We start from the raw sequence: 23,398 nt of genomic DNA on the forward strand, positions 1-23,398 counted from the left end.
TCACCCGGCTTCTTGAGTCATCATTTCCTGACTCTTACCTGGGGACAAACAAATCACTTCTACCTTTCAAGTTATTAGGGACACCCAACCGGAAGTACCCATAAAAGTTCTTTATAATCTATAATAAGTCATGTAAATATTACTTGCTGATTTTAAAAATACCTTTCTTGTTTTTTCTCTTGCCTCTCTTAAAACATTTAACTGGTCTTCAGATTTTTTTTTTTTTTAATTACTTACCTTTCTTCCCAACATTCTCTTAGAACAGACAGAGGGGCTAAGCTCCAAACAGAGTGTTTGAGTGGTGTATACAAGGCCCTGGATTTCGACCCTAAAACAGCATAAAACCAAATCTAGAATCTCAGCACTTGGGAGGCAGAGGCAAGAAGATGGCTGTAATTCTGAGGCCACCCTGGGCTACATAGCAAGTTCTAGGCCAATCAGGAGATCCCATCTCAATATCTACAAAAAAGGATAGGGCAGAGGGGGGCTTGGCTTGTCCATTATGGATAGTGCAGAGATGGTGTCTAGGAGAGGAAGAATGGTCATGGAGCCAAGGAATAAGGCTCTGTTTCTGGCTTTCTTGGTAATGCCATGCTCTCTCTAGCTTGTCGGTGCCTCAGCTTCTCAAATTGAGACTTGAGAACACCTGTTTAACCTGGAAACGGGTGTGGCACTGAAGGGAGACAGGCAAGTTATAAATATAATAACCACCAGTACAAGATAGCATCAAGTACTATTTATTAACAATAAATCGATTTCTGGAAGGAAAGCTTCAGCCAAACAAGACAATGAGGGGTGAGGGGACAGTGAGGAAGGTGGTATTGCAGGTTTGTATACCTCCCCCCCAACCCCCAGTGCTTGTCTTTGCTGGACCTTATTAACCCTTTCGACAGTCATAAAGCCTTTTGCTTGCTCTGTCTCCCCCGCCCCCAAGCTTCACTTCCCTGGGCTACCATGTGTAAAGCAGCAAATGCAACTTAAGTGTGTAGAATGCAGGTGATAGAGACAGAAGAGTGTCCATGGGGGAGGTCCAGGATTCTCAAGTAGTTGAAGGGTCTGGGTAATTGTTTTATAGAGGGACCAGAGGGAAGGCAGAACCTGTTCTTCATTAGGTCATTCTTAGAGCAGTAACAAAGTACAACTGTCACTAACAAACACTTATGAGAACTCCCCGCCACCCTGTAGAGAAGGTAGTGGCATTAAGTGGTCCCTGAGAAGCAGAGCGTGACACTCGTGTCTGTAAGCATTCAGGAAGCTGAGGCAGAAGGGCCGTGAATCTGAGGGCAAATTGGACTACATAGTAAGACCTGGGTTCAGTGTAATACTGCCAAAGTCAAGAGTCTCCATTGAGAGTCCCCATCCTCACTAACCATGGGACCTGTTCTCTGACAGAGTTTGAGGTACGGACACAGCCCATCATCCCACGTGGGTGTCCTACCACGACAGGTTCGAGATCTCTACCTTGTTACACAGGGGTAGGCCCTGTGGGAGGTAATTCTCTGTGTAGCCTTGGATATCCTGAAACTCACTCTGTAGAGCAGGCTGGCTTTGAACTCATGTGTGCTGGGATTAAAGGCCTGCACCACCACATGGCCTTTTAGCACTTCTTAATGAAGGCCAAGGCATGTGGGAAAAGGCACCACACGCTTAAGTTCTGTTCTCAGCTTTGATCCTGCCACCCTCAGTAGATGGTACTGGAGACACAGCCTGGAATAGAGGCGGTTCTAGGAGTGTTCTGCAAGACTTGGAAGAGTGGTCAGGACACTAAGAAAGCACCTTGCTCTGTGGTAGAGTGTTTGCCTAGATTCATCAGTAGCACAGAGATGAAGCAAACCAATAAATAGGAAAGTACTGGGATAGCTAAGCATGGTGGGCCCTACCTGTAATCCAGCACTTAAAAGACTAAAGCAAGAGTTCAAGACCAGGGCTGGAGAGATGGCTCAGTGGTTAAGAGCACTGACTGCTCTTCCAGAGGTCCTGAGTTCAATTCCCAGCAACCACATGATGGCTCATAACCATCTGTAATGGGATCTAATGCCCTTTTCTGGTGTGTCTGAAGATAGCAATAGTGTATTCATATACATATAAATAAATAAATCTTAAAAAAAAAAAAAAAAAAAAAAAAAAAAGAGTTCAAGACCAGCCTAACCTAAATAATGAGATAAGATGAGAGAGAGGGGGTGGGGTGGAGGTGGGGACAGACAGACAGACATGACAGAATGAGAAAGGGAGAGAGACCAAACTCAGCCTATGTCTACTGCTTGATAAACAAATGCACTTCACTGTCCTCATCTTAGCATCTGAGCTCTGAGCTTCTCAGTTCCTGTTTCTCTGTTCCAGGTGGCTGGCAGTGACTAATGCCCCGGGGGATATTTGTGTGAAAATGCTATCTATGTCACATCAGCCAGGTCCTGTATAATAACTAATATCACACAGCAAAAAGAACCCAAACTATAGGCCGCTCTTTTCCTGGTGAACGTGCCAAGGGCCAAGCTGTCAATTCAGATGCCCTAGATTGTGAGTGGCTGAGCAGGAGTCTCACCCAGCACATCCCCTGAAGGAGGTAGCCCCAATGCTATAATGTTGGAGAAGAGCTCACAGAGAGGAAAATTTCCTAGGCCAAAAGAGTCAGCTCTTCAAGAGATGTAGTGGTTCCCTTGACCAAGCCCAGGAAAAGGGTTAGGAAGGTCATTTTGGAATCCCAGATATATTGAGACCTGAGAAAGGGGAGGCTTTGCCTGCTTCTTTGAATTATGGTTTCAGTCAGACACTTTGCCGCCCCTCCCCTTTCCTTTTTCCTCCCTTCCTTTTTCCCTCCCTCCCTCCCTCCCTCCCTCCCTCCCTCCCTCCCTCCTTTCCTTCCTTCCTTCCCAAGACAGGGTCTCATACTCATGCAGACTTATGATAACCTTGAAATTCCAGCAGTCCTCCTGCCTCAGCCTCCCAAGAGTTGGGATTATGGCCATACCACGAGTCAGCTCTTCTTCCCTGGCTGATGATTCTTCCCTGTTGGATGATCAGACCAGCTCCTCTCCCTGGCTATGGGGTCAGCTGCCTCTCCCTCCCACTGTAGTAGAACATGGGATCAGTTTGTTCTCAAAATAGGCCCAACAGCCGCTCTCTGTCACCTCCAGCCAAATCCAGCCTGGCATATTCACTGGCTGCTGAAGGGGCCCTAATTATAGCTGTGGGGCCCCCAGGGTAGAAGCAGCTGGGGCAAAGCAGGAGTGTGCCAGTCTGCGGCTGCTGAGTGCCTTCTTTGAGTGGAAACTTCCCCCAGAAGTGAGGTGCAGTGAAGAGGGAGGCTGCCTTCTCTGTGACCTCTGACCTTGGGGGTGGCGACCCTGTCTCTGTGCCCTTTGGGTGTAGAAGCAGCTGGGCCTTGGGCCAGCCAAGAGGGTGTGGCAGTGTGGACTTTGGCCCAGGGACAGCTTCCCGGAAAGGTAACAGGGTGGGTCCTGGCTCTCTTTTCCCTAGCCCCCCAGCTCTCTCTACTTCCCCACACCCAAATCTCCTTACCCTGAACTCAGGGTGTAGCTGGGTGTAGTCCAGTCAGGGCGAGACCTTGAAGAACTTCTGGCCTTGAGTGCTCCCTGCTTCATGTGTTGGCCTTGCCTGTTGCCTTTCTCACTCCTGGGGAACTCTGAAGAGCTCCTTCTCTTTCTTCCTCTAACTCTGAGCCTGCTTTGGAGCTATGTCCCTGGGGCTGGGAGAGGGGACAGATAAATAGATTCTTGAGGGGACAACCAAGCCGAGTGCACTGAGGGCAGAGAACCTGGTGCTTCTTCCTAGAGGCTCTTGAGACTTGTCCTGGTTCCTTGAGAAACACACCTAGGGACATAGGTGACTGTGTCCCTAATTCTCTGCTTGTACTTGACACCCCCACACCCACCCCAGAAGGCTGTTGACTTTGGTCCCCTTGTTTCCTAGGATCTGCTTTCCGGTGCAGGTGAACAGGCTGCCTCGGGAGACTCTGCTGTGTGCCACACTCTATGCCCTGCCCATTCCCCCTCCTGGGGGTTCCTCCGAAGCTAATAAGCAGAAGCGGGTGCCTGAAGCTCTGGGCTGGGTCACTACCCCTCTCTTCAACTTCAGGCAGTACGTGAGCTCCAGGGGAGCAGCTTCTGGCCTTGGAAAGGAGCAAGAGGGATGGAGAGAAAGCCTGGTTGTTATACTCGGTAACCCCTGAGAATGGTTGGCCACATGGAGCTCACTGGGAAGCTCAGAGCTCCCCGTCCCAGTAGAGAATTCAATGCATAGAACTGGTGACCAGGACTATTGATGTAACCTAGTAGGTTGGGGAGGGGACATAGGAAAGCACTGTCCCTATAACAGGTCATCTGGACCTTCCTTCAGAGGGCTTCAGAGGTCATCTACCCAGGCCTCTCTTCCTAATGGAAACATCCCTGCCAAAGGGTCATCCTGGTCAGGGAGTAGTGAGCTCAGAGAGGCTTTCTGCAACAGGAGCCTTCCTAGAGCTTAAAGTAAGATCCATGGCCTATGGGGATAACCCGAGGGACAGGAGTGAGGAAGAAGCGTCAGCTAGAAAAGGTTTGGGGATAAGCGAGCAGAAGAGAAACCCCCAGCATAGGCACTGGTTGTTGGCTCATCTTACCCTCCTTCTGCCTTAGAGTCTTGACTTGTGGCCGAAAGCTTCTGGGCTTGTGGCCAGCAACACAGGAAAACTCCAGTGCCCGTTGGAGTGCACCTAATTTCCACCAGCCAGACAGTGTCATCCTGCAGGTGAGACACAGGCTATGTCTCTCACCCATCTATCACACAGTACCAAAGTTAGCTCCAAGGCTCCCACTGAGCTCTAGTTAGGAACTCTGGGCATGGGATGAGATACAACCAAGATCTCAGTGAATGGGAGAACGTGAATGAAAGGCACCCCCTCCCCCAGTTTCACAGCATCCTCTAAAGATAGGTCTGAGACCTTCCCCACTCATGGCTCCCCTTGCTTTGAGACCTCATACTTCTAGGCCAGATCCAATTGGGTGCTTCTCTTGGGGCCCGAGGGAAAGCATTGTCAACGCATCTATCCTCCTTGGAGGGAGGGTGAGAGAGAAGCTGGCTCAATCCCGATTCTGATTTCCATCTCTCAAGCCCATGAGATACTGTGGTATGGAGTAGGGGATGATAAAACCAACAGACAATGAAGAAGAAAGATCCAGAATGCAACTCCATTAGCAGGTGTTTTTGCCTTTGACTCTGCCCAGTATGTGGCAGGTGCACTTTGCACTTGCTGAGTTGAGTGAGCAGAACCCCTTGGAGAACCGGATCTTTCAGCTCTGATGCCCATTTTAGGAGGATGTATATTTTGGTGGCCCAGAGCAGATGACCACAGGCCCTAGAGTTAATAGAGCCTTCACTCAAGGTGTGCTCCCAGATCCCAGGAGGCTATGGTGCCTCGGGGACCACACTAGGTGGTCCCCAGCTTCAGCTTGAGTACTCTAAGTGGCTTGCCCTATCAATAGCCGATCAGGGTTTTGAAGTGGGGCTTATCCTGTCTTCCTTAAGCATCTCAACTCAGCCTTTCCCTCCCTTCCCCATTTTTTCCATCCATCCATTATTTATTTTTGATTTTTTTTTTTTTTTTGAGATTGTTTCTTTGTGTAACGGCTTTGGCTGTCTTGGAACTTGCTTTGTAGTTCAGACTGGCCTCAAACTCTCAGAGATCTGCCTGCCTTTGCCTCCTAAGTGCTAGGATTAAAGGCTTTAACCCACTCCCCACACCCCAGCCCATGTTTCCCTTTTTTGAGGGGAAGGTTTGGATGAAATAGGGCCTCTCAATGATTGCTGACTGGCCTTAAACTTACTGTGTAGATTGGACTGACCTCAAACTTGCAGCAATGCTCCTGCCTCAGCCTTTCTGAGTGCTAGGATTATTGGCGGGACTCACCACACTAGGCTTCTTACGGTTTCCTTTCAGTTTTTGCTGAAAGCTACAGATGGGACTTTGGGGATCACCACAGGCATTGGGGTTATTTTACCAAGAGCCTCAGGGAAGGGGAGGCTGGAGGCAGGAGCAGCAGCCTGGGAGAGAACAGCCGGGGACCAGGGAAGTGGCTGCCTCCAATGACGCTGCCTCCTTCCTCTCCTTGCTGCTTCTGCTTCTCTGATCCTATCCCAAGATTGACTTCCCCACCTCGGCCTTTGACATCAAGTTCACCAGCCCCCCTGGAGACAAGTTCAGCCCCCGCTATGAGTTTGGCAGTCTCCGGGAGGAGGACCAGCGCAAACTTAAAGACATTACGCAGAAGGAGTCCCTATACTGGTGAGGCCCAGGACACCTCCGTATGTAGCGCAGGCTTCCCACTGTCTGTCCGTGTCTGCCTGACCTCTTACCTCCCAGCATCTAGGCCATGCCATTGTGCTTGGGGACTGGAAGTGATCATTGAAAGGGTCGTTCTACCACTCGGCAAAGGTGGCAGCCCCCAGACCTTTCTCTAGTTGACACTAGGGAAAGTGGATAGGGCAAGTCTGGAAATAGGATCCGAGAATGTCTGGTGCCACACTAGTGAGTGACCTGCCACTACCCCAGATACACTGCCTGGTTCTGGTGGGGCAGCTGACTTCTGTCTTCTCCTCCCTGCCCCTACTTCCTCCTCCCCCTTCCTCCATACCAAAGGCCTTTGCATTTTTCTGGCCTTGTCACATTCCAAAAAAGATCAGGTGTCTTGGCAAGCTGGCAGCTCTCAGGAGTAAAGGAGCCCAGGTTGATCTCATCCTTGGAGCTGCTGTGTCCACCAGGACTGGAGAGGGAGGGGTGAGTGAGGAGAGTCAGGGCTCTGGATTATCCTAGCCACCTCTCTGGGCCCTGCATAGCCCTGTGCATATGCTGGGTGGGGGAATGAGAGGCAGACCTCCCTGCCCCCAGCCCACTCCTCACCCTCACCCCTCATTTCATTAGCCATCAGCTCCAGTCTTCCATTAGACACCTGATCTCAGGCGAGTCCCAATTAGCTGCAGACCCTCTATAAAGCGAAGAGAAATCCCTAGAGCCTCACAGCTGACCAAACCCTGACAGGTGTTTCCCACTGCCCTCTAGTGGCTCTCCTTGGGAGTAGTACCATCAGGGCATCCCCCTGTCTGATATTATTGGCCTATGATTTCATCCTCAGTCGGAGAAATGCCCCTGAGATTGGGTCAAAGGTGAGATGCGGACCCTGTTCTCCAAATTTGCAATCACCTGTGATCATTTAAAAAAAAATAACCACATGTTTAGTTTATTAAGACATTCTGACTCAACTGGCATTGGTGTGGGACCTAGTTGTCAGAAGTCACCAAGCCCCTTCTGTGATAATGTGTGGTGACGTTGGGAAGCCACTGAATAATAGTGTGTGCAGCAGTTCCCTTGAAAATGGCAGTTCTGTGCGCTCCGGCCCACTCTGCCGCTCTCGCCATAGGCTCACTGATGCTGACAAGAAGCAGCTGTGGGAGAAGCGCTATTACTGCCACACTGAGGTGAGCTCGCTCCCCTTGGTGCTCGCCAGTGCACCCAGCTGGGAGTGGGCTTGCCTGCCGGACATCTATGCTCTCCTGCAACAGTGGACTCACATGAACCACCAGGATGCCCTGGGACTCCTGCATGCCACGTGAGTTGTAGCTCCTGCTTGTCCCTCCCTGCTCCAGGACTGCCATTACTGACAGGCTGACCTTGAACTCAGAGATCTGCCTGACTCTGCCTCCTGAGTGCTGGGATTAAAGACATTCACCACCATGCTCCAGTAGCATGCACATTATTAGTAGAGTTCGGGGTTCCTTTTTTTTTTTTTTTTTTTTTTTGTAGGCAAAATTTACATATAAGAAAATACCCACATTCACCAAAAGTTTTAACAAATGCTCTCCCTTGTACAGCCTAAACCTTTCCCACTCTTGCTTCCTTTTCCTGAAGAGTTCTTAGGGTCACAGGGCTCCCAGTCTGAGACTCCTCAGCTGTCTTTTCTAGATTGCACCCAGGCTTCCTGGTCTATTTCTTGCCATCTGAGTAATTAAATTGTAGCTGCCGCTGAGACTTTTTGAGGCTACATCTTTGCTAAACCCTGAGAAACTCATCTTCCAGGCTGTCTGTTGGCTTATATAAAACCCCACAGTTCTCAATCACTTGCCTGGCAGGCTTTGTGTTATAGGATGTTACCCAGAAAACATGCTACACCCACTCAAGGGCTCCTTGAATTTCTAACCCAGTGCAGCAAGTTGAGGAAGAACTTTGGGGGTGGAGTGGAACACTTGGTTTTATTTTTATTTTTTTAAGTGTTCAGGAAATGAGAAAGGTCACTATCCTATTCCTCAATGTCCAAGGGAGACTCTGTCCATGGGGAAGGACCATCCCTAAGAACTGCCCTCCAGAAGAGATGCAGATATTGGGGAAAATGACATTTCCTGCTCCTTCCTGCTCCATGCCTTTGACCCCCAAGCACAAGGTTTTGTGGGCTCACATCGGAGTCACAGCCCATAGTGAGGATTGTCAAGGCTCCAAATTCTTTTGCAGCTTTCCGGACCAGGAGGTGCGGCGGATGGCCGTGCAGTGGATCGGCTCCCTCTCAGATGCTGAACTGCTGGACTACCTGCCCCAGCTAGTACAGGTGGGAGGCCGTACAGTTCTCGTGCTGCATCTGATCTCAGAAGCCAAGATCCCAGGGACACTAGTCAGTGTGGCCGTAGGTGGTTAATAACGCCTCATGTTTGCTTTCTTCTGAACAGGCCCTGAAGTATGAGTGCTACCTGGATAGCCCCTTGGTGCGCTTTCTCCTGAAGCGAGCCATCTCTGACCTGCGAGTGACCCACTACTTCTTCTGGTAAAATCATGGGAAGAAAGAAAGGAGGGAGACAGGGTCCTTAGGCCAAGACTATCTTCCCTATGGCAGGCCAGATGGAGGAGCTAAGAGATTAGGCTCCAGTATGTTGCTGGTCTACCCTGTGGCCTTGGTCTAGTATCTTTCTTCAGGGCAAGTCTCAGTTCACCTCCATGTAACTCTGGGAGTATCATTTATGTCCCCCTTCTCTACCCACCCATGGTGGAAGGATAGAGGCAAAGTGAGCTGTAGAGGGGCTTCAGCTCAAAGACAGGTTAGATGTTCAAACTATATTTTCCCCAAAGCAGGGGGCGGGTGCTTTCTGAATGAGGTAAGATAGGACGCTTTCTTCCCTAGCTCGGTGCCATGGCTAACTGAGTAGCCTGATGCCCATTTGCCCTGCCCTGCAGGTTACTGAAGGATAGCCTCAAGGACTCTCAGTTCAGCATTCGCTACCAATACCTGCTAGCAGCCCTGCTGTGTTGCTGTGGCAAGGGACTGAGGGAAGAGTTTAACCGCCAGTGCTGGCTTGTCAACACCCTGGCCAAACTCGCCCAGCAGGTCCGAGAGGCCACCCCATCTGCACGCCAGGTGAGTGGGCAAGGCTGGCTCTCTAAGGCTTGTGTAACCAGGAGTCTCCTTCTCACGGGGCATCCTGAGCAGCAGGACAGAAAATGACTGTCTCCCATTTAGAAGCTAGAAGGAGGTGGTTTTAACCCGCAGTCCTAAGCAGATAGTCCCCAAGCTGACCACAGCTCATGAATGTGTTTTGTTTGGCTTGTAAATAGTAGAGTTTTGACTCAGCTGTTTGCCTTAGAGGTTAGGCGTACTTGTGTATGCTGTCTATTGCATAGGCACATTCAGCCGGTGAGGGCTAGGATTCAGTCACTTCTTTGTGGGGAACTGTGGCTCGGGGCTGAGACAGGTGACAGAAAGGGACACTGTGCCACACCAGCAGTGCTTCTGATTTTTGACATTTAAAACTTGAGAGACTTCTATATGTAAGTCTGGATTGTCAGCTTTTCTAAGCAAAGCCCAGGCAGGATTTTACCTCTTGGGGTGTTTTTGCCCTTCATTCTATGCCTACTTCTTATGTTCTCCTGGATGTCTGGCTTCTGTAGATACTCAGGGGTGCTTTTTGTGCACTCAGCAGGTCTGGGGCCCAAGTGGGTGATCGTCCTTCCCAGGAGTTTCTCAGAGGTTGTCCCTGTTATTCAGGCACAGGTACCTTCCTCTGGGAGACACCTGGCTCTGAGTGGAATCTCTAGGCCTCTCACCTCATCCTGCTTTTCCCTCCTCCCTCTGAAGGGCATCCTTCGTAAGGGCTTGGAGGAGGTGGAACAGTTCTTTGCCCTCAATGGTTCGTGCCGTTTGCCGCTTAGTCCCAGTCTGCTGGTGAAGGGCATCGTGCCCAGGGTGAGTCAAACTTCAAAGACTGGGGGCACACTTCAGGGAGATGAGGGCCTCCTTACCCTGTCTTAGGAGAGGAGGGAGGAAGGCAAACAGCTGACCTCTTCCCAGCTTGACTATGTGTGGGCATGGCTTGACAACTGTACTTGTGCAGGGCAGAGGAACTGGGTCAGTGGCTGGGTCTCCCTGCTGCTGCTGAGGAGGAAGCTGGGGAGGGGGTGAGGATGGCAGCTCTTGGCCATATGCCTCGACTCACTGTCCACCACGGGTCTTTTGTTGGTTTTTACGTTCTATCCTCCCAACTCTGAGGCAGTTGGTAGTATCATATTATGAACCTGTAGGATATGAGATTCACTAGCAGTCACAAACTAGTAAGTTTGTAGAAAGTGATGGGAAGGGGTGGGTAATCAGATGGTAGAGCCACCGGTTCTAACAACCTAAGCCGAGATGAGAGAATCGAGGAAAGGGATGTAGATTTTGGGTTCCTGGAAAATCTGGAAGATGCATCCTAGGCGGACCCGCAACAAGAAGGTGGACAGCATTCTGGCTCACCGGCTGCGGCCCACCCTGACGTTAGTCGCTTGCCCTCTCTACTGTGCAGGACTGTTCCTACTTCAACTCCAATGCAGTTCCCCTCAAGCTTGCCTTCCAAAATGTGGACCCCCTGGGGGAGAACATCAGAGTCATCTTCAAGGTGAGAGTGCTATACTCAGCAGGCTTGGCGACACATGCCTGAAGTCTCAGCACTTAAGAGGCTGAGGCAGAGAGATTGCCATGAGGTAAGCCTGGGCTATGTAATGAGACACTGTTTCAAAAAAAAAACGAAGCAAAACCAATACTTTACTCATGCCTGGTGGGTATGAAAACAGTGAGAGAAGAGAATGCTCAAGACTGTCAGGATAGGCCTGAACCACTCCTATTCTCCTCCTTCCTCCTCCTCTTCTTCCTCCACACCCCCCCCCCTCCCCTCATTGCTGGGGATTGAGCTCAGGGCCTTGAGCACACTAGGCAACAGCTCTGCCTCTGAGCCACATCTCCAGTCCACTCATACCACTGGAAAGACTAGCAGATAAAAAGGGATTTTGATAAATTCTGCATGGCCCCAGCAGTGTTAGGAGAAATAGAGGCAATTGATAGCTCAGAATATGGAAGCACTTTCTGGGAGGCGGGGCTACTCCCACAATGCCATGGGTAAGGTGATAATCATATTCTAGTAGAGGGTGTGGCTAGGTGCCATATATGCCATATATGAGGTACTGTTTAGAATAGATGAACCCTTCTGACTGGCTCCTCCATGGTGGTGAGCAAGAAGCAAATGATAGTGCCAGAGTATATGCTGGAGGGGGGCAGGCAGCACAGAGTATATACTGCAGAAGGGCAGGCAGGCAGGACAGTCTGTGCTGCAGGGGGCCAGGCAGGCAGTACCTACCTGGGGCTCAAAAACAAAAATATGCTTAGCATTCATCTGGCTCTTGGTTCAATTTCTAGCACTCAACAAGTAAAATAAATATACTCTATGACTCGAACCTTATGGTGCACATTTGCTGTATAGTACAGCTAGTTCCTGATCCGGTATAAACATTCACATTTTTTAAAAGACCTGGGGAGCCGGGCAGTGGTGGCGCACGCCTTTAATCCCACCACTCAGGAAGCAGAGGCAGGTGGATCTCTGAGTTCGAAACCAGCCTGGTCTACAGTGAGTTCCAGGACAGCCAGGGCTACACAGAGAAACCCTGTCTCGAAAAACTAAAAACAAAAACAAACAAACAAAAGGCCTAGGGAACAAGACATAATGAGGGTCTATATCACAGGTCAAGGCAGGAAGATTGCTGGTCAAGACCAGCCTGAGCTGCAGAGAGACCTTGTCTCAGACCAACAGGATTAGTGATCAGAGGAGTTTCTTGCAGAAAGGGAACTATAATATGCATGCAGGAATGTTGGGGGTGGGGCACAGCAAGGGACAAACAGCAGGAATCAGTGTCCCCTCTCTTCCTCCTTGACCTCCAGTGGTCCCGGTCACCAGGTAAGTGGTGCAAAACTGAAGAACTGCAGCTTCTCCCTGCTACAGGAGTTTGGAATGCTGTGGGGGTTGGAGGGCTTCGGGAGGGAGTGGAGGTGGATTTTAATGGCTCCTCTTCCTTATCCAGTGTGGGGATGACCTTCGCCAGGACATGCTCACCCTGCAGATGATTCGAATCATGAGCAAGATCTGGGTGCAGGAGGGGCTGGATATGCGCATGGTCATTTTCCGCTGCTTCTCCACTGGCCGAGGAAAAGGTCAGCGGGGAGTCGGGGCAGGGCATCCCTTCCCTTGCTGCCTTCTGCCTGTTTCCCAACAATGAAGAATAGGAGGGCAGGGTTATTCCATGAGAAGATGTGGGGTGACTTGAAAAAAAGAAAGTAAGGGAGAGACTGTTGCAAAACAAAACCGAGTCAGAGGCATAGCAACCTCTGTGGACTTTGGATCTTGATCAAACAAACCAATTGTAGTTCTGAGATGGCTGTAAGAAATTTGAAAATCGGCTGGCTTCAAGGGCTGCTGTCCGTTTTTTGTTTTGTTTTGTTTTGTTTTCTCGGATATGACACATACTGGTTATTGTGTACTTGTTGATCACACTTAAAAGTATTTATGCACGAGATGGCATGTGTAGAGCCGAGGGTGGTGACAACACACCTGTGATCCCAGCTCTCAGCTGAGGTGCAGGATCAGAAGTTTGAAGCCAGCCCTGGGCTGCAGAGTGAAACCCTGTCTTGCTTTGTGGTTAGTCCTCCAGCCAGAGCGGCAAGACATAGGAAGCTAGCTAGGTAATGGAGGTGAGATGAGATTAGCTAACTGTTGGTGCTCATTGAAGCTGGCTGGAGATTAAAAAGGCATTGATTTAAAAAAAAAAAAAAAAAAAAAAAAAACCTTCATTTTCATTCTCTCTCTGTGTGTGTTTATGAGTTCTATAGTAAAATTCGAAAAGAGGGGAAAAAAAGAAATATTATGAACTGTGGAAACATGGAGCCAGTCTAGACTTTGTGATGTAGCTGTGGTCTTCTGCCCATCATCCATCATGTGTGTGTCCCTCCTAATAGCAGGCTTTGTTCAAAAGCCCTAGAACTTAGCTCATGGGAAGCACCTAGCCCTGCTGTAGTAGACTTCTTCCCTCTGTTCTGGAGCATAAACCTGACCCTTTGTCTCTCAGGGATGGTAGAGATGATTCCCAACGCTGAAACACTTCGAAAGATCCAGGTGGAGCATGGGGTAACAGGCTCCTTCAAGGACCGTCCCTTGGCTGACTGGCTACAGAAACACAACCCCGGGGAGGATGAATATGAAAAGGTAGGATTGACGACTCAGAAGCTCAAGAGCTGAGGCTGTGTGCCTGACTGTGGCGTATGGCTTTGCTCTCGTTGGACCTGCGTGTACACAGATGAGCCAGCTCAGCTTTGATGCTTCTTTGTAGATGGGTCAGATGCCTCTTGTAAATTAACACTATTCTTTGATATTGGTCAGAGAAACTTCCCTTGGGTCTTACCGGGGGAGTTGGGCAGATTTTGTGAGCTTGACTGTATCCGTCCTAACTATGCATCCAGGCCAGTTGCCCTCAAACACTCAGAGGGCTATGGAGAATTCAAGATGGCAGCAAGAGGCTCTGGCTGTCATTTTAATCCAGCCCCTTGTGTAACTAGAAGCCAAGATGGAGGCTATTGGTGAGACTAACATGAGAGCAAAGAGGCCTGGCTGGCCCCTGGCTACAGGAAGAAAGTGAGCCTCCAGGGATGGTAGGACCTTGGTGGCTTGCTATGATCTATGGTCAGTACATAGCTTCATGACTATGTTCTTTGGGTTAATGGAGTATGGGGTGAGAGTGGAAAGGGGCAGGTCATAATAAAATACCAGAACACACTTTTAATTCTAACACTCAGGAGGCAGAGGTACATGAATCTCTGTGAGTTTCAAGCCAGCCTGGGCTATATAGACAGACTCCACCTCAAAAACAAATACACACCAGAATGTTGATTTTTATAAGGCTCACTTGGAGGGAATACAAATGCTATGATGAGCATGTCATCAGATGGTCTTAAATGGCCCTAGTAAATTTTAATCCCAGGGCTGGAGAGACGGCTCAGTGGTTAAGAGCATTGGCTGCTTTTGCAGAGGACCTGAGTTCAATTTCCAGCACTCAACATGGCAGCTCACAACTGTCAGTGACTCTACCTCCAGGGGATGCGATACCCTCATACAGATAGATCAGGCAAAACATTATTGCAAAGGAAAGAAAAATAAATAAGTTAAAAAGAAGTTTTAGCCGGACAGTGGTGGCACACGCCTTTAATCTCAGCACTTGGGAGGCAGAGGCAGGCGGATTTCTGAGTTCGAGGCCAACCTGGTCTACAGAGTGAGTTCCAGGACAGCCAGGGCTACACAGAGAAACCCTGTCTTGAAAAACCAAAAAAAATTAAAATTAAAAAAAAAAAAAGAAGAAGTTTTAATCCCTAGCGTGTGTGTGCTCTCTGACTAGCACACTGTTGACCAGCATGCCCCCTTTTGCGACTTCTGTCCCTGTTCATGCGCTGAAGACCCTGAAGCCCTTCTTGTAGCCCTTTCCCAAGAGGCTTAAGCCTCTATAGCACTGGCTTGCTGGATTATTCCACTGCATCTCTGCTGTGATCAGAGGAGGCAAAGCTGAGTTTCCTGTTTCTCCTCGACTCCCGAGGCCTGTTCTCTGCTTCCTGTTGGTAAATGTAGGACTTCTCAAGCCCAGGGCCATTAATGTCACACTTTGCGCTGGCTTCTTCAGAGGTTCCCACCTGATAAGTCCAACATATGCACCACTGCCTTCGTCATCCAGCCTGGCCTACCCCAGTCTCATGCCCTGCTCACCCAGGCTCAAGGGTAGAGGATACAGGCACGTGTTTGTCTAGAAAGCTCTTTCCTTTTGCTCAGCCTTAAAAACTGCTCCTTCTGTATTTTACAACCCGAGATACCTTTGGAGAGGATTACTATTGAGTCTTCGTTCCCTCCTTCAGACCCATGTGCTATTTATACCGACGTGTTTTCCAGGTGCCAATACTTCCCATCTCGAGCACCGTGCTAGGCGTTAGAGCTGTGATTACTCCATGCCAGGGTACTAGCAAGTACCTAAATAAATGTGGAAGTGGCTCCAACAACCAGACCCGTACCTCAACGCTATCTTTGTTAATTCCCCCCTTTTTGGTTTTTTTGAGACAGGACCTTGCTCTGTAGCAAGGCAGGCCTGGAACTCATGTTCCCCCAGCTTCAGCTTCCTGAGTGCTGGGATTACAGGAGTGAGACATGGTCCTGGTAGTTTCTTATGGTAACAACTAGAAGAAAAGATCTTGACTATATTCAGTAAGCAACACCCACATTTCATCAGGGAGACCCTCAAGTAAGGAGGACAATCATACATAAATTGAGGTTCATTCCTGCCCTGCTCAGGGAGGGGGAAGAGGAGTGCACTCATTACTGGTGGCCATTAGAAAGAACAGCGTTTTGCGATCTTCCAGAGGCCTTATCTGTAAAAATGCCTGTGATGGGCAGGTTAATAGAGACGGTAAACCAGAGCTGGGATTGGGTAGGCTATGCTCCTTTTCTAGTGGTTTCCTTTCATTCATAGATTTTTTTTTTTTTTTTTGCTTTCTAAGAAACGATCTTTCCCATACAGAAGCTGAATTCTGTGATGTCTGGCTTTTGAGACAGAGTCTCATTATGTAGACCAAGCTGGCCCCAAACTCAAAGAGGCCTGCCTTGGCCTCCCAAGTGGCACCATGCCTGACTCCCTCCTCCTCCTTTGTGTGTGTATGAACATGAGTGGGCTTAGTGCACACACCTATGGATGTGCAGGCCAAAGCAGGTCATCAAGTGTCTTCCTCTGTCAGTGTACTTTACTGTCTGTAGATAGGGTCTGTTGATGAGCTGGAAGCTAGCCTGGCAGGCCAGTGAGCTCCCAGACTCTGTCTGTCTCTGTCCCACCACATTGGGGTTCCAGGAATGTACGGCCATACCCAGCTTTTTTTTTTTTTTTTTTTTAAACATCATTACTGTGGGTTCAAACTCAGATCCTCATGGTTATAGCACAAGTGCTCTTACCCCAGCCCCTCCCACCCCTTGAGCCCAAAAATATCCCCAACACATTTTTACCAAATAGAGAGATCTGATTTTCAAGTGCAAAACACCGCAGGAAGTGTGAAGCTGCCTCAGCTCTTCTCTGGAGTGCGGTGACTTTAATTAGGTAAGCATTTAGCTGGCAGCAAGTACTCTGGGAGTGGAGTGTTATTTGGGGCAGGAAGACGGGTGGATGAAGAGGGGTCAGGCGCCTTTAGTTCAGATACTTAGTAGCCAGACTCAAGTCAGGGCTATCATGACCTGTGAGGAGAGTTTTAAGCATCAGTCTTTCCGTCCAGTAAGGTCTTCCTGTCTGGACTTGCTCATGCCCACTGTCTCTCCAGCCAAAAAACCAAATTCAGATGAAAGGTGTATATAGACGTATAAACCTCCCATCTTCTACTTCAGAAAACATGGAGGGCGTTTCTGTGTACTTAAGTGTGTGCTTTGGTATATGATGAAGGTAAGCAGGCAGGTGCTGATGCTGCTGGCGTTCTCATGAGAGAAGAAGGTCAGGCTGGCTGTGGCTCCATCACCTGCCTCTGCTCTCACAGGCTGTGGAGAACTTCATCTACTCTTGTGCCGGCTGCTGTGTAGCTACATATATCCTGGGCATCTGTGACAGACACAACGACAACATCATGCTAAAGACCACGGGCCACATGTTCCATATAGATTTTGGCCGCTTCCTGGGCCATGCACAGATGTTCGGTAATATCAAGAGGTAAGCGGTTTCCTGTGTCTCTGTCTCGGAGGGCCAGAGTGGTTCAGAGCTAGGACTGGAGCAGCTGGGCCTCAGAGCACTGACCCTGGGCTGAGCAGTTCAGGAGACCAGAAGACTGATAAGAGCTCAGGTTTGCACACAGCCTTGTGCAAAGATCGGCTCTTACCTTTCTTCACTGAGGACCAAGCAAAGTGATAGGAAGCTGAGAACCATTGGGGAGCTGGCAGAAAGTATTGCTATCCCAGGTCAGAACACATGGTGAGGGGCAAAGGAAAGCAAAGCAGACCTTGATGGAGCTTACAAGGTGACCTCCCGTCTCCATGTTGACCTTCTTTCTACCTGTATGTTCCCTTGGCCCAGGGACCGTGCCCCGTTTGTCTTCACCTCAGACATGGCCTATGTCATCAACGGGGGTGACAAGCCTTCCAGCCGCTTCCATGATTTTGTTGACCTTTGCTGCCAAGCCTACAACCTCATTCGCAAGCACACCCACCTCTTCCTCAACCTTCTGGGCCTGGTGAGAAGCTTCATCTCTTTGTGAACCCTCCTCCATCTTCAAGGCTGCCCTGGATTGTTCCAGAGGATCCCTGGAGCGCCACTCCTCCCAACTGTGTCACATGACTTCCCTAAGGGCAGCCAAACTACCCAGGGACAGTGGTGCCTGACCTCTTACTTTATCCCCCCAGTTCCTGTGGCCCTCTAACCTCTGCCCACAGCATCTGTCTATAACCCCAAAGGCTCAGAGAGGAAGCGATGCTGGGCTGCTGTTACAGGCAGCTCTCCTTTCCTCTTCCAGATGTTGTCCTGTGGAATCCCCGAACTCTCAGACCTGGAGGACCTCAAGTATGTGTATGATGCCCTGAGACCTCAGGACACAGAGGCCAATGCCACCACCTACTTCACAAGGTACATGCAGCACAAACCAGTGCTGACCAGCCAAGTAGTCCACAGGCTATCAGGTTGGCAGGAGCAGGCTGGGCAGTGGGAAAGGCCTAGCCCAAATGTTAGTGCCAGGGCTGTGATCCGCTATCCCGGTTTTGCCTTGGTAATAACTTTGTTCCTGTCTGCATCCTGAGGCTAATGTATAAGTAGCCCAGGCTGTTGTGGAACTCACTCTGTAGACCAGGGTAGCCTCAGAGGTCTGTCTGCCTCTGCCTCCCAAGTGCTGGGATTGAAGGTGTGCACCACCACTGCCTGGCTCTGATTTGTCGTTTTACCGGGTCCCAACCGGAGACTTTGTCTAGGAGTCAGGGTGGAAGCTGGATTTTATAAAAAGGTTTTCTTTTTAGTTTTTCAAGACAGGGTTTTTCTGTGTAGCCCTGGCTGTCCTGGAACCTGTTCTGTAAACCAGGCTGGTCTTGAAGGAACTCAGAGATCTATCTGCCTCTGCTGGGGTTCAAGGTGTGAACCCCAACACCTGTTTGTTTGTTTGTTTGTTTGTTTTAAGATTTATTTACTTTTATTTATATGAATACACTATAGCTGTTTTCAGACACACTAAAAAAAAGGTCATTTGATCCCATTACAGATGGTTGTGAGCCACCATGTGGTTGCTGGGTATTGAACTCAGGACCTCCAGAAGAGCAGTCAGTGCTCTTAACCACTGAGCCATCTCTCCAGCCCCTGCCTCCAACCTGGTTTATAATCATTCTTTTGGTCAGACCCTCCCCATTTCATTGGCTCTCCCTTAGAAGTTAATGTTTTTGAGAAGTGCCTAGTGTGGTCCTTGAATTCCATTTGACAGTACCATGTGGACATGTGCTGTCCCAAGTTCCCTTCTCCCTTGCCTTGGCAGAAGGAACAGGAACTGAAGAGTCACAGACATAAACTGCATGAGATGACTGCGTTAGTCATGTGCACTGTGAGACTATTACATTGGGGATGTAATTTGATCTGGTAATTATTTTCAGAACTCAGGGCTGGGCATGGTACACACCAGTGATCCTGGTACTTAGGAAGCTGAGGCAGGAGGATTACCATGAATTTGAGGCTAGGCTATACAGTGAGATCCAGTCCCCCTTCCCCAAAGAAAAAAAGGGGGAAAAGGGGGGGGGACCTCAGGACTTGGGATATCTGCTTGGGTAGCTGTCAAGGCAAAGAGAGGTTGGGTCCTTGGCTACATCCCTTGTTTCCCATGCTCATACAGGTTGATTGAGTCCAGCCTGGGCAGCGTAGCCACAAAACTCAACTTTTTCATCCATAACCTGGCTCAGATGAAGTTCACAGGCTCAGATGACCGGCTGACTCTTTCCTTTGCTCCCCGAACACATACTCTCAAGAGCTCTGGCCGCATCCGTGATGTCTTTCTCTGCCGACATGAGAAGGTCTTCCACCCCAGCAAGGGCTATGTAAGTGTTCCTCCTCGCTGACCCTCTGTCGCTCCCTGTCCACCGACCTTCTTAGGGTTAACTCTTTCTCCATGTCTGCACATTGGGCCCTGGAGTTTACTGAGGCTATTGAACTGAGAGCAAACCCAGACAGACCAGTTCCCTTGCCGATGTGACCTGCATAGGAGGCTCAGGGTGCTGAACTGGTTGGTAATTTTGTGAGTCATGTGTCCTGTGAGACACAGGCAGGAAGTCTCTGCTTTTAGGTTCCTGCCTGTGTGCTGCCTACACTCTTATCTCCACTAGACACACATTCTCGAGCGCACACACACACACAGGCACTCCCACTCCCCTCTAGAAGGCAGCCGGCCAGGCAGGTGTACTCCGAGTTTGGCCTTTGCAGATATATGTGGTGAAGGTGATGCGAGAGAATGCTCACGAGGCAACGTACATCCAGAGGACATTCGAGGAGTTCCAGGAACTGCACAACAAGCTGCGTCTGCTCTTCCCATCTTCCTTCCTGCCCAGGTAGCCCCTCTCCCCTAATCCTGCTAGAACTGAAAGATGGGGGCTGGGGGGACGACTAGCAGGGATGTTTCAGAAGGAACCATTTCAAACCGAGGATCTGTCGGCTTTGGTGTTGGGCTTGGTAACAGGTGCGCCCCCTGCTGGCTAGCATCACCAGACTGCCTTGCTCTAGCCTTGGAAAACAAAACATGGGGCCACCAGTTAGAAGGAAAGTCAGCTGAGCTGAAAGCAGGGCACTAGGTGAATCTGAACATATGACTCAAGGTTTATAACGTATCAGAAGAATTTATGTGTGTATATATATTATATATATAATGTATATAATACAATGTGTATATGTGATAATATAGTATGTAAATAGTGTGTATATATATTTATATTTATATTAATTGAAAGGGAAGGACTTTCAATAGCTACATCATGAATGAGCCTAAATGAAAGATGACAGACACAAGGTGATTTTACTTATTGGAGTCCCCTAGAGTAATCAGAGTCTTTACGGACAGAATGCAGAATCGGTGGCTGAGGTATAACAAGCGTGCTGCTTCCATTTTGCAAGATAGAAAGAGTTCTGGACCTGACTTCCCGTGGTGTTTATGCTACACAGTGAATGTATTCAATGCCACAACCATACACAGAAGTCTTAAAATGCCTGATGGTTAAAAAGTGAGAATTCTCTGAGGTCCTAGGAAGTGGTGTGTGTGTGTGTGTGTGTGTGTGTGTGTGTGTGTGTGTGTGTGAAAGAGATAGAGATGGACCAACCCAGGCACAGATGTGAGCACAGACTGGGGAGTCTGGTGGGAGTCAGGGAGGCAAGGGTCCCCCAGAAGTGAAGCTACTGGCAACCAAGGATCAGGTAACTAGAAATGCAAATGGAATGTCTGAACCTGTAAAGCCCAAATGAAAAGGACCTCACCGATCCATGGAGAACTGCAGACGCACCCCAAATCACTCACGAGAAACACACTTTGCTGCAATCGCATGAGGTTTACTGGCTAGCCAGGGCTGTCTTTACTTCTAGCCCCAAGCAGGGGATAGCGGGAATTCAGGAAATTCAGCCCCAAACAAAAGAATTTTACAGCTTTTAAGGGGTAATCTACAAACCAGGTGGGGGTGGAGTTAGGGAAGGGGAAGGCTGAGAGTGGAGTTAGGGAAGGGGGAAGGAGGGGGAACAGGTCACTAGGTCATCGATACATTTGATCTCAAATTCCTAAGATGGATGGTGTGTCACTTTATAATTGGCTATTTCGAACTAGTTTCACACTATATATCATGAGCTCCAGTTCAAGGGGGTCAGGCTAATCTCGAACTTTTAGCATCCTGGCACCAACTGTCTCAGGGCTGTTAGTTCAAAGCGAGGCCAGGCTAAGGCCAGGCTAATCTTGGGCCCATAGCATCCTGACACCATGAATCTTAAGGTTTGTTCAGTTAGGGCCATCTGTTCAAATGGTCAGCTAATTTCCTGGGACTGAGGCAACACAGTGTTTGACTTACAGGTTTTTATGTCTTTGCTTTTAAGTGTAGGGTTCAGGGGATCAACTTATGATTTTTCTATCTTTCAAACCTTCCTGTTCACTCCCTGTCCCTCTGTCCTTTTTCTGCCTCTCCCTCTAGCTTCCCTAGTCGGTTTGTGATTGGCCGCTCCCGGGGAGAGGCGGTGGCTGAGAGGCGGAAGGAGGAGCTAAATGGCTACATCTGGCACTTGATTCACGCAGCCCCTGAAGTGGCTGAGGTGAGTGGGTGTGGGGTATGAGAGGGAAGTAGGTCTGAGTCCCAGGAAGTCACGAGGGGTTTGTAAACTGGGGAATGACCAGTGCCTGGCTCTACTAGATCAGAGAGCACAGGTGGGTCTAGCCTCAGACCTAGGTTTGGTTTGTGGTGGGTCTAGCCTCAGACCTAGGTTTGGTTTGTGGTGGGTCTAGCCTCAGACCTAGGTTTGGTTTGGTTTTGCTTTCATTTCCCATTATTAGTTAGAAACATTCTCCAGAGAAAGGCTTGTGTTTCAGGCCCAGACTAACTCAGGGATACGACCCACCCCAGCTGTGTGTGCCAGTGGGGAAGTAGAGAACAAAGGGGTACAATGCTGTAGACCACTTTTGGCCCGAAGTGGCCTGGGGTTTTTTATTTACTTGTCTTTGTCTGTTTTATCTTTTGAGATGGGGTCCCATAGTTTTTGTTTTTAGAGACAGAGTTTCTCTGTATAGCCCAGGCTGTCCTGGAACTCACTCTGTAGACCAGGCTGGCCTTCATCTACCTGCCTCTGCCTCCTGGGTGCTGGGATTACAAGTGTGTACCACCACCACCGCCCAGCTAGGGGGTCTCGCTTTGTAACTCAGATTAGCCTAGAACTCACTTTGCAGACTAGGCTAACCTTGAACTTGTAACAGTCTACCCTTTGCTTTTTGAGTGCTGAGAGTATAGGAATTCGTTCCCCCACCCATCCAACCATTGGCTGGTTTTTTCTTTTAAAAAAAAAAGTGTGTGTGTGTGCATGCGTGTGAGCGCATGCCTGTCTTCCTGTCTGTGTGTCTGTCTGTCTGTCTGTCTGTCTGTCTGTCAATGTGCAAATAAAATGAACTCTTCCATGGTCATGTCTTACTGAAGAGTGACCCTTTTCTGGTCTGTTCCAGTGTGATCTGGTGTATACTTTCTTCCATCCCCTGCCTCGAGATGAAAAGGCTTCAGGCCCCAGCCCAGCTCCGAAGTCCTCAGGTACAGTACCCTCCCGGTGGTTCAGTGCCTTCCTGGTGGCTGTCCTGCCAAACCACAGCCCCACCTCTTTGTCAACCCTCTTTCCTGTTCAGTTATTTACTTGCTGAGGCCTCAGGCTTTCCAGGCTGTGGTGTCCGCAGCTCTGTGGCTGGGTTCCCTAGGGGATGGCTATTTAGTTAGTGATTACTCTGTCAGATAGAGGACACTCATCCCAACCCAATTCTACGTGGCATTCCAGAACACATGGATATCAGAAACCTGACAGCTGGGGCAGAGCTTTAGGAAGGAAGTAGAGATGTCTGCCTGGCACCAGTCAGGGGCACTGCTGGCCTATAGACCTGTTTTCTTTATTTCTACAGATGGGACATGGGCCCGGCCGGTTGGGAAGGTCGGTGGGGAGGTGAAGCTGTCCATCTCCTACAAAAACAACAAACTCTTCATCATGGTGATGCATATTCGGGGCTTGGTAAGTGCAGGCAACGGCTCTCATTTGGTCTTTGGTCTTTTTGTTGGTAGTTTTTGGGTGAGTCAGTCCTTCTTCGCCCCTGGATAATGAGAGTAACCACAGAAGTTTATTGAGCCTCCACCACAGACTGCCCACACCAGGCCTGCGGTTGACCAGGCAATTCAAGACACAGCTGCTTGCTTGCTGTGGTCTGTGGCAGTATCCTGAGTACTGAGAGGAGAACCTCTTTTTAAGATGATATCAGTGGCCGGGCAGTGGTGGCGCACACCTTTAATCCCAGCACTTGGGAGGCAGAAGCAGGTGGATTTCTGAGTTCGAGGC

General features: G+C 49.3%; 1 protein-coding gene across 4 annotated transcripts in view; it reads left to right on the plus strand.

Moving 5' to 3' along the window:
- The window catches only part of Pik3c2b (phosphatidylinositol-4-phosphate 3-kinase catalytic subunit type 2 beta), a 65,044-nt gene that overhangs the window by 37,032 nt on the left and 4,614 nt on the right, over positions 1 to 23,398 (plus strand). For all 4 annotated transcript variants that reach the window (XM_034513159.2, XM_076941175.1, XM_076941176.1 and 1 more), the window contains 19 exons: positions 3,931 to 4,098; positions 4,632 to 4,743; positions 6,135 to 6,277; positions 7,410 to 7,598; positions 8,495 to 8,588; positions 8,707 to 8,801; positions 9,209 to 9,389; positions 10,107 to 10,214; positions 10,810 to 10,902; positions 12,356 to 12,485; positions 13,397 to 13,533; positions 16,875 to 17,044; positions 17,405 to 17,561; positions 17,841 to 17,950; positions 19,191 to 19,392; positions 19,775 to 19,899; positions 21,514 to 21,631; positions 22,530 to 22,611; positions 22,971 to 23,077. In XM_034513159.2, coding sequence (XP_034369050.1) covers positions 3,931 to 4,098; positions 4,632 to 4,743; positions 6,135 to 6,277; positions 7,410 to 7,598; positions 8,495 to 8,588; positions 8,707 to 8,801; positions 9,209 to 9,389; positions 10,107 to 10,214; positions 10,810 to 10,902; positions 12,356 to 12,485; positions 13,397 to 13,533; positions 16,875 to 17,044; positions 17,405 to 17,561; positions 17,841 to 17,950; positions 19,191 to 19,392; positions 19,775 to 19,899; positions 21,514 to 21,631; positions 22,530 to 22,611; positions 22,971 to 23,077 — 2,521 coding nt within the window. The remainder of the gene's footprint in view (positions 1 to 3,930; positions 4,099 to 4,631; positions 4,744 to 6,134; positions 6,278 to 7,409; positions 7,599 to 8,494; positions 8,589 to 8,706; positions 8,802 to 9,208; positions 9,390 to 10,106; positions 10,215 to 10,809; positions 10,903 to 12,355; positions 12,486 to 13,396; positions 13,534 to 16,874; positions 17,045 to 17,404; positions 17,562 to 17,840; positions 17,951 to 19,190; positions 19,393 to 19,774; positions 19,900 to 21,513; positions 21,632 to 22,529; positions 22,612 to 22,970; positions 23,078 to 23,398) is intronic.

Source organism: Arvicanthis niloticus, chromosome 10, assembly GCF_011762505.2.
Source record: "Arvicanthis niloticus isolate mArvNil1 chromosome 10, mArvNil1.pat.X, whole genome shotgun sequence".
In the NCBI taxonomy this organism is placed as follows: Eukaryota; Metazoa; Chordata; class Mammalia; order Rodentia; family Muridae; genus Arvicanthis; species Arvicanthis niloticus.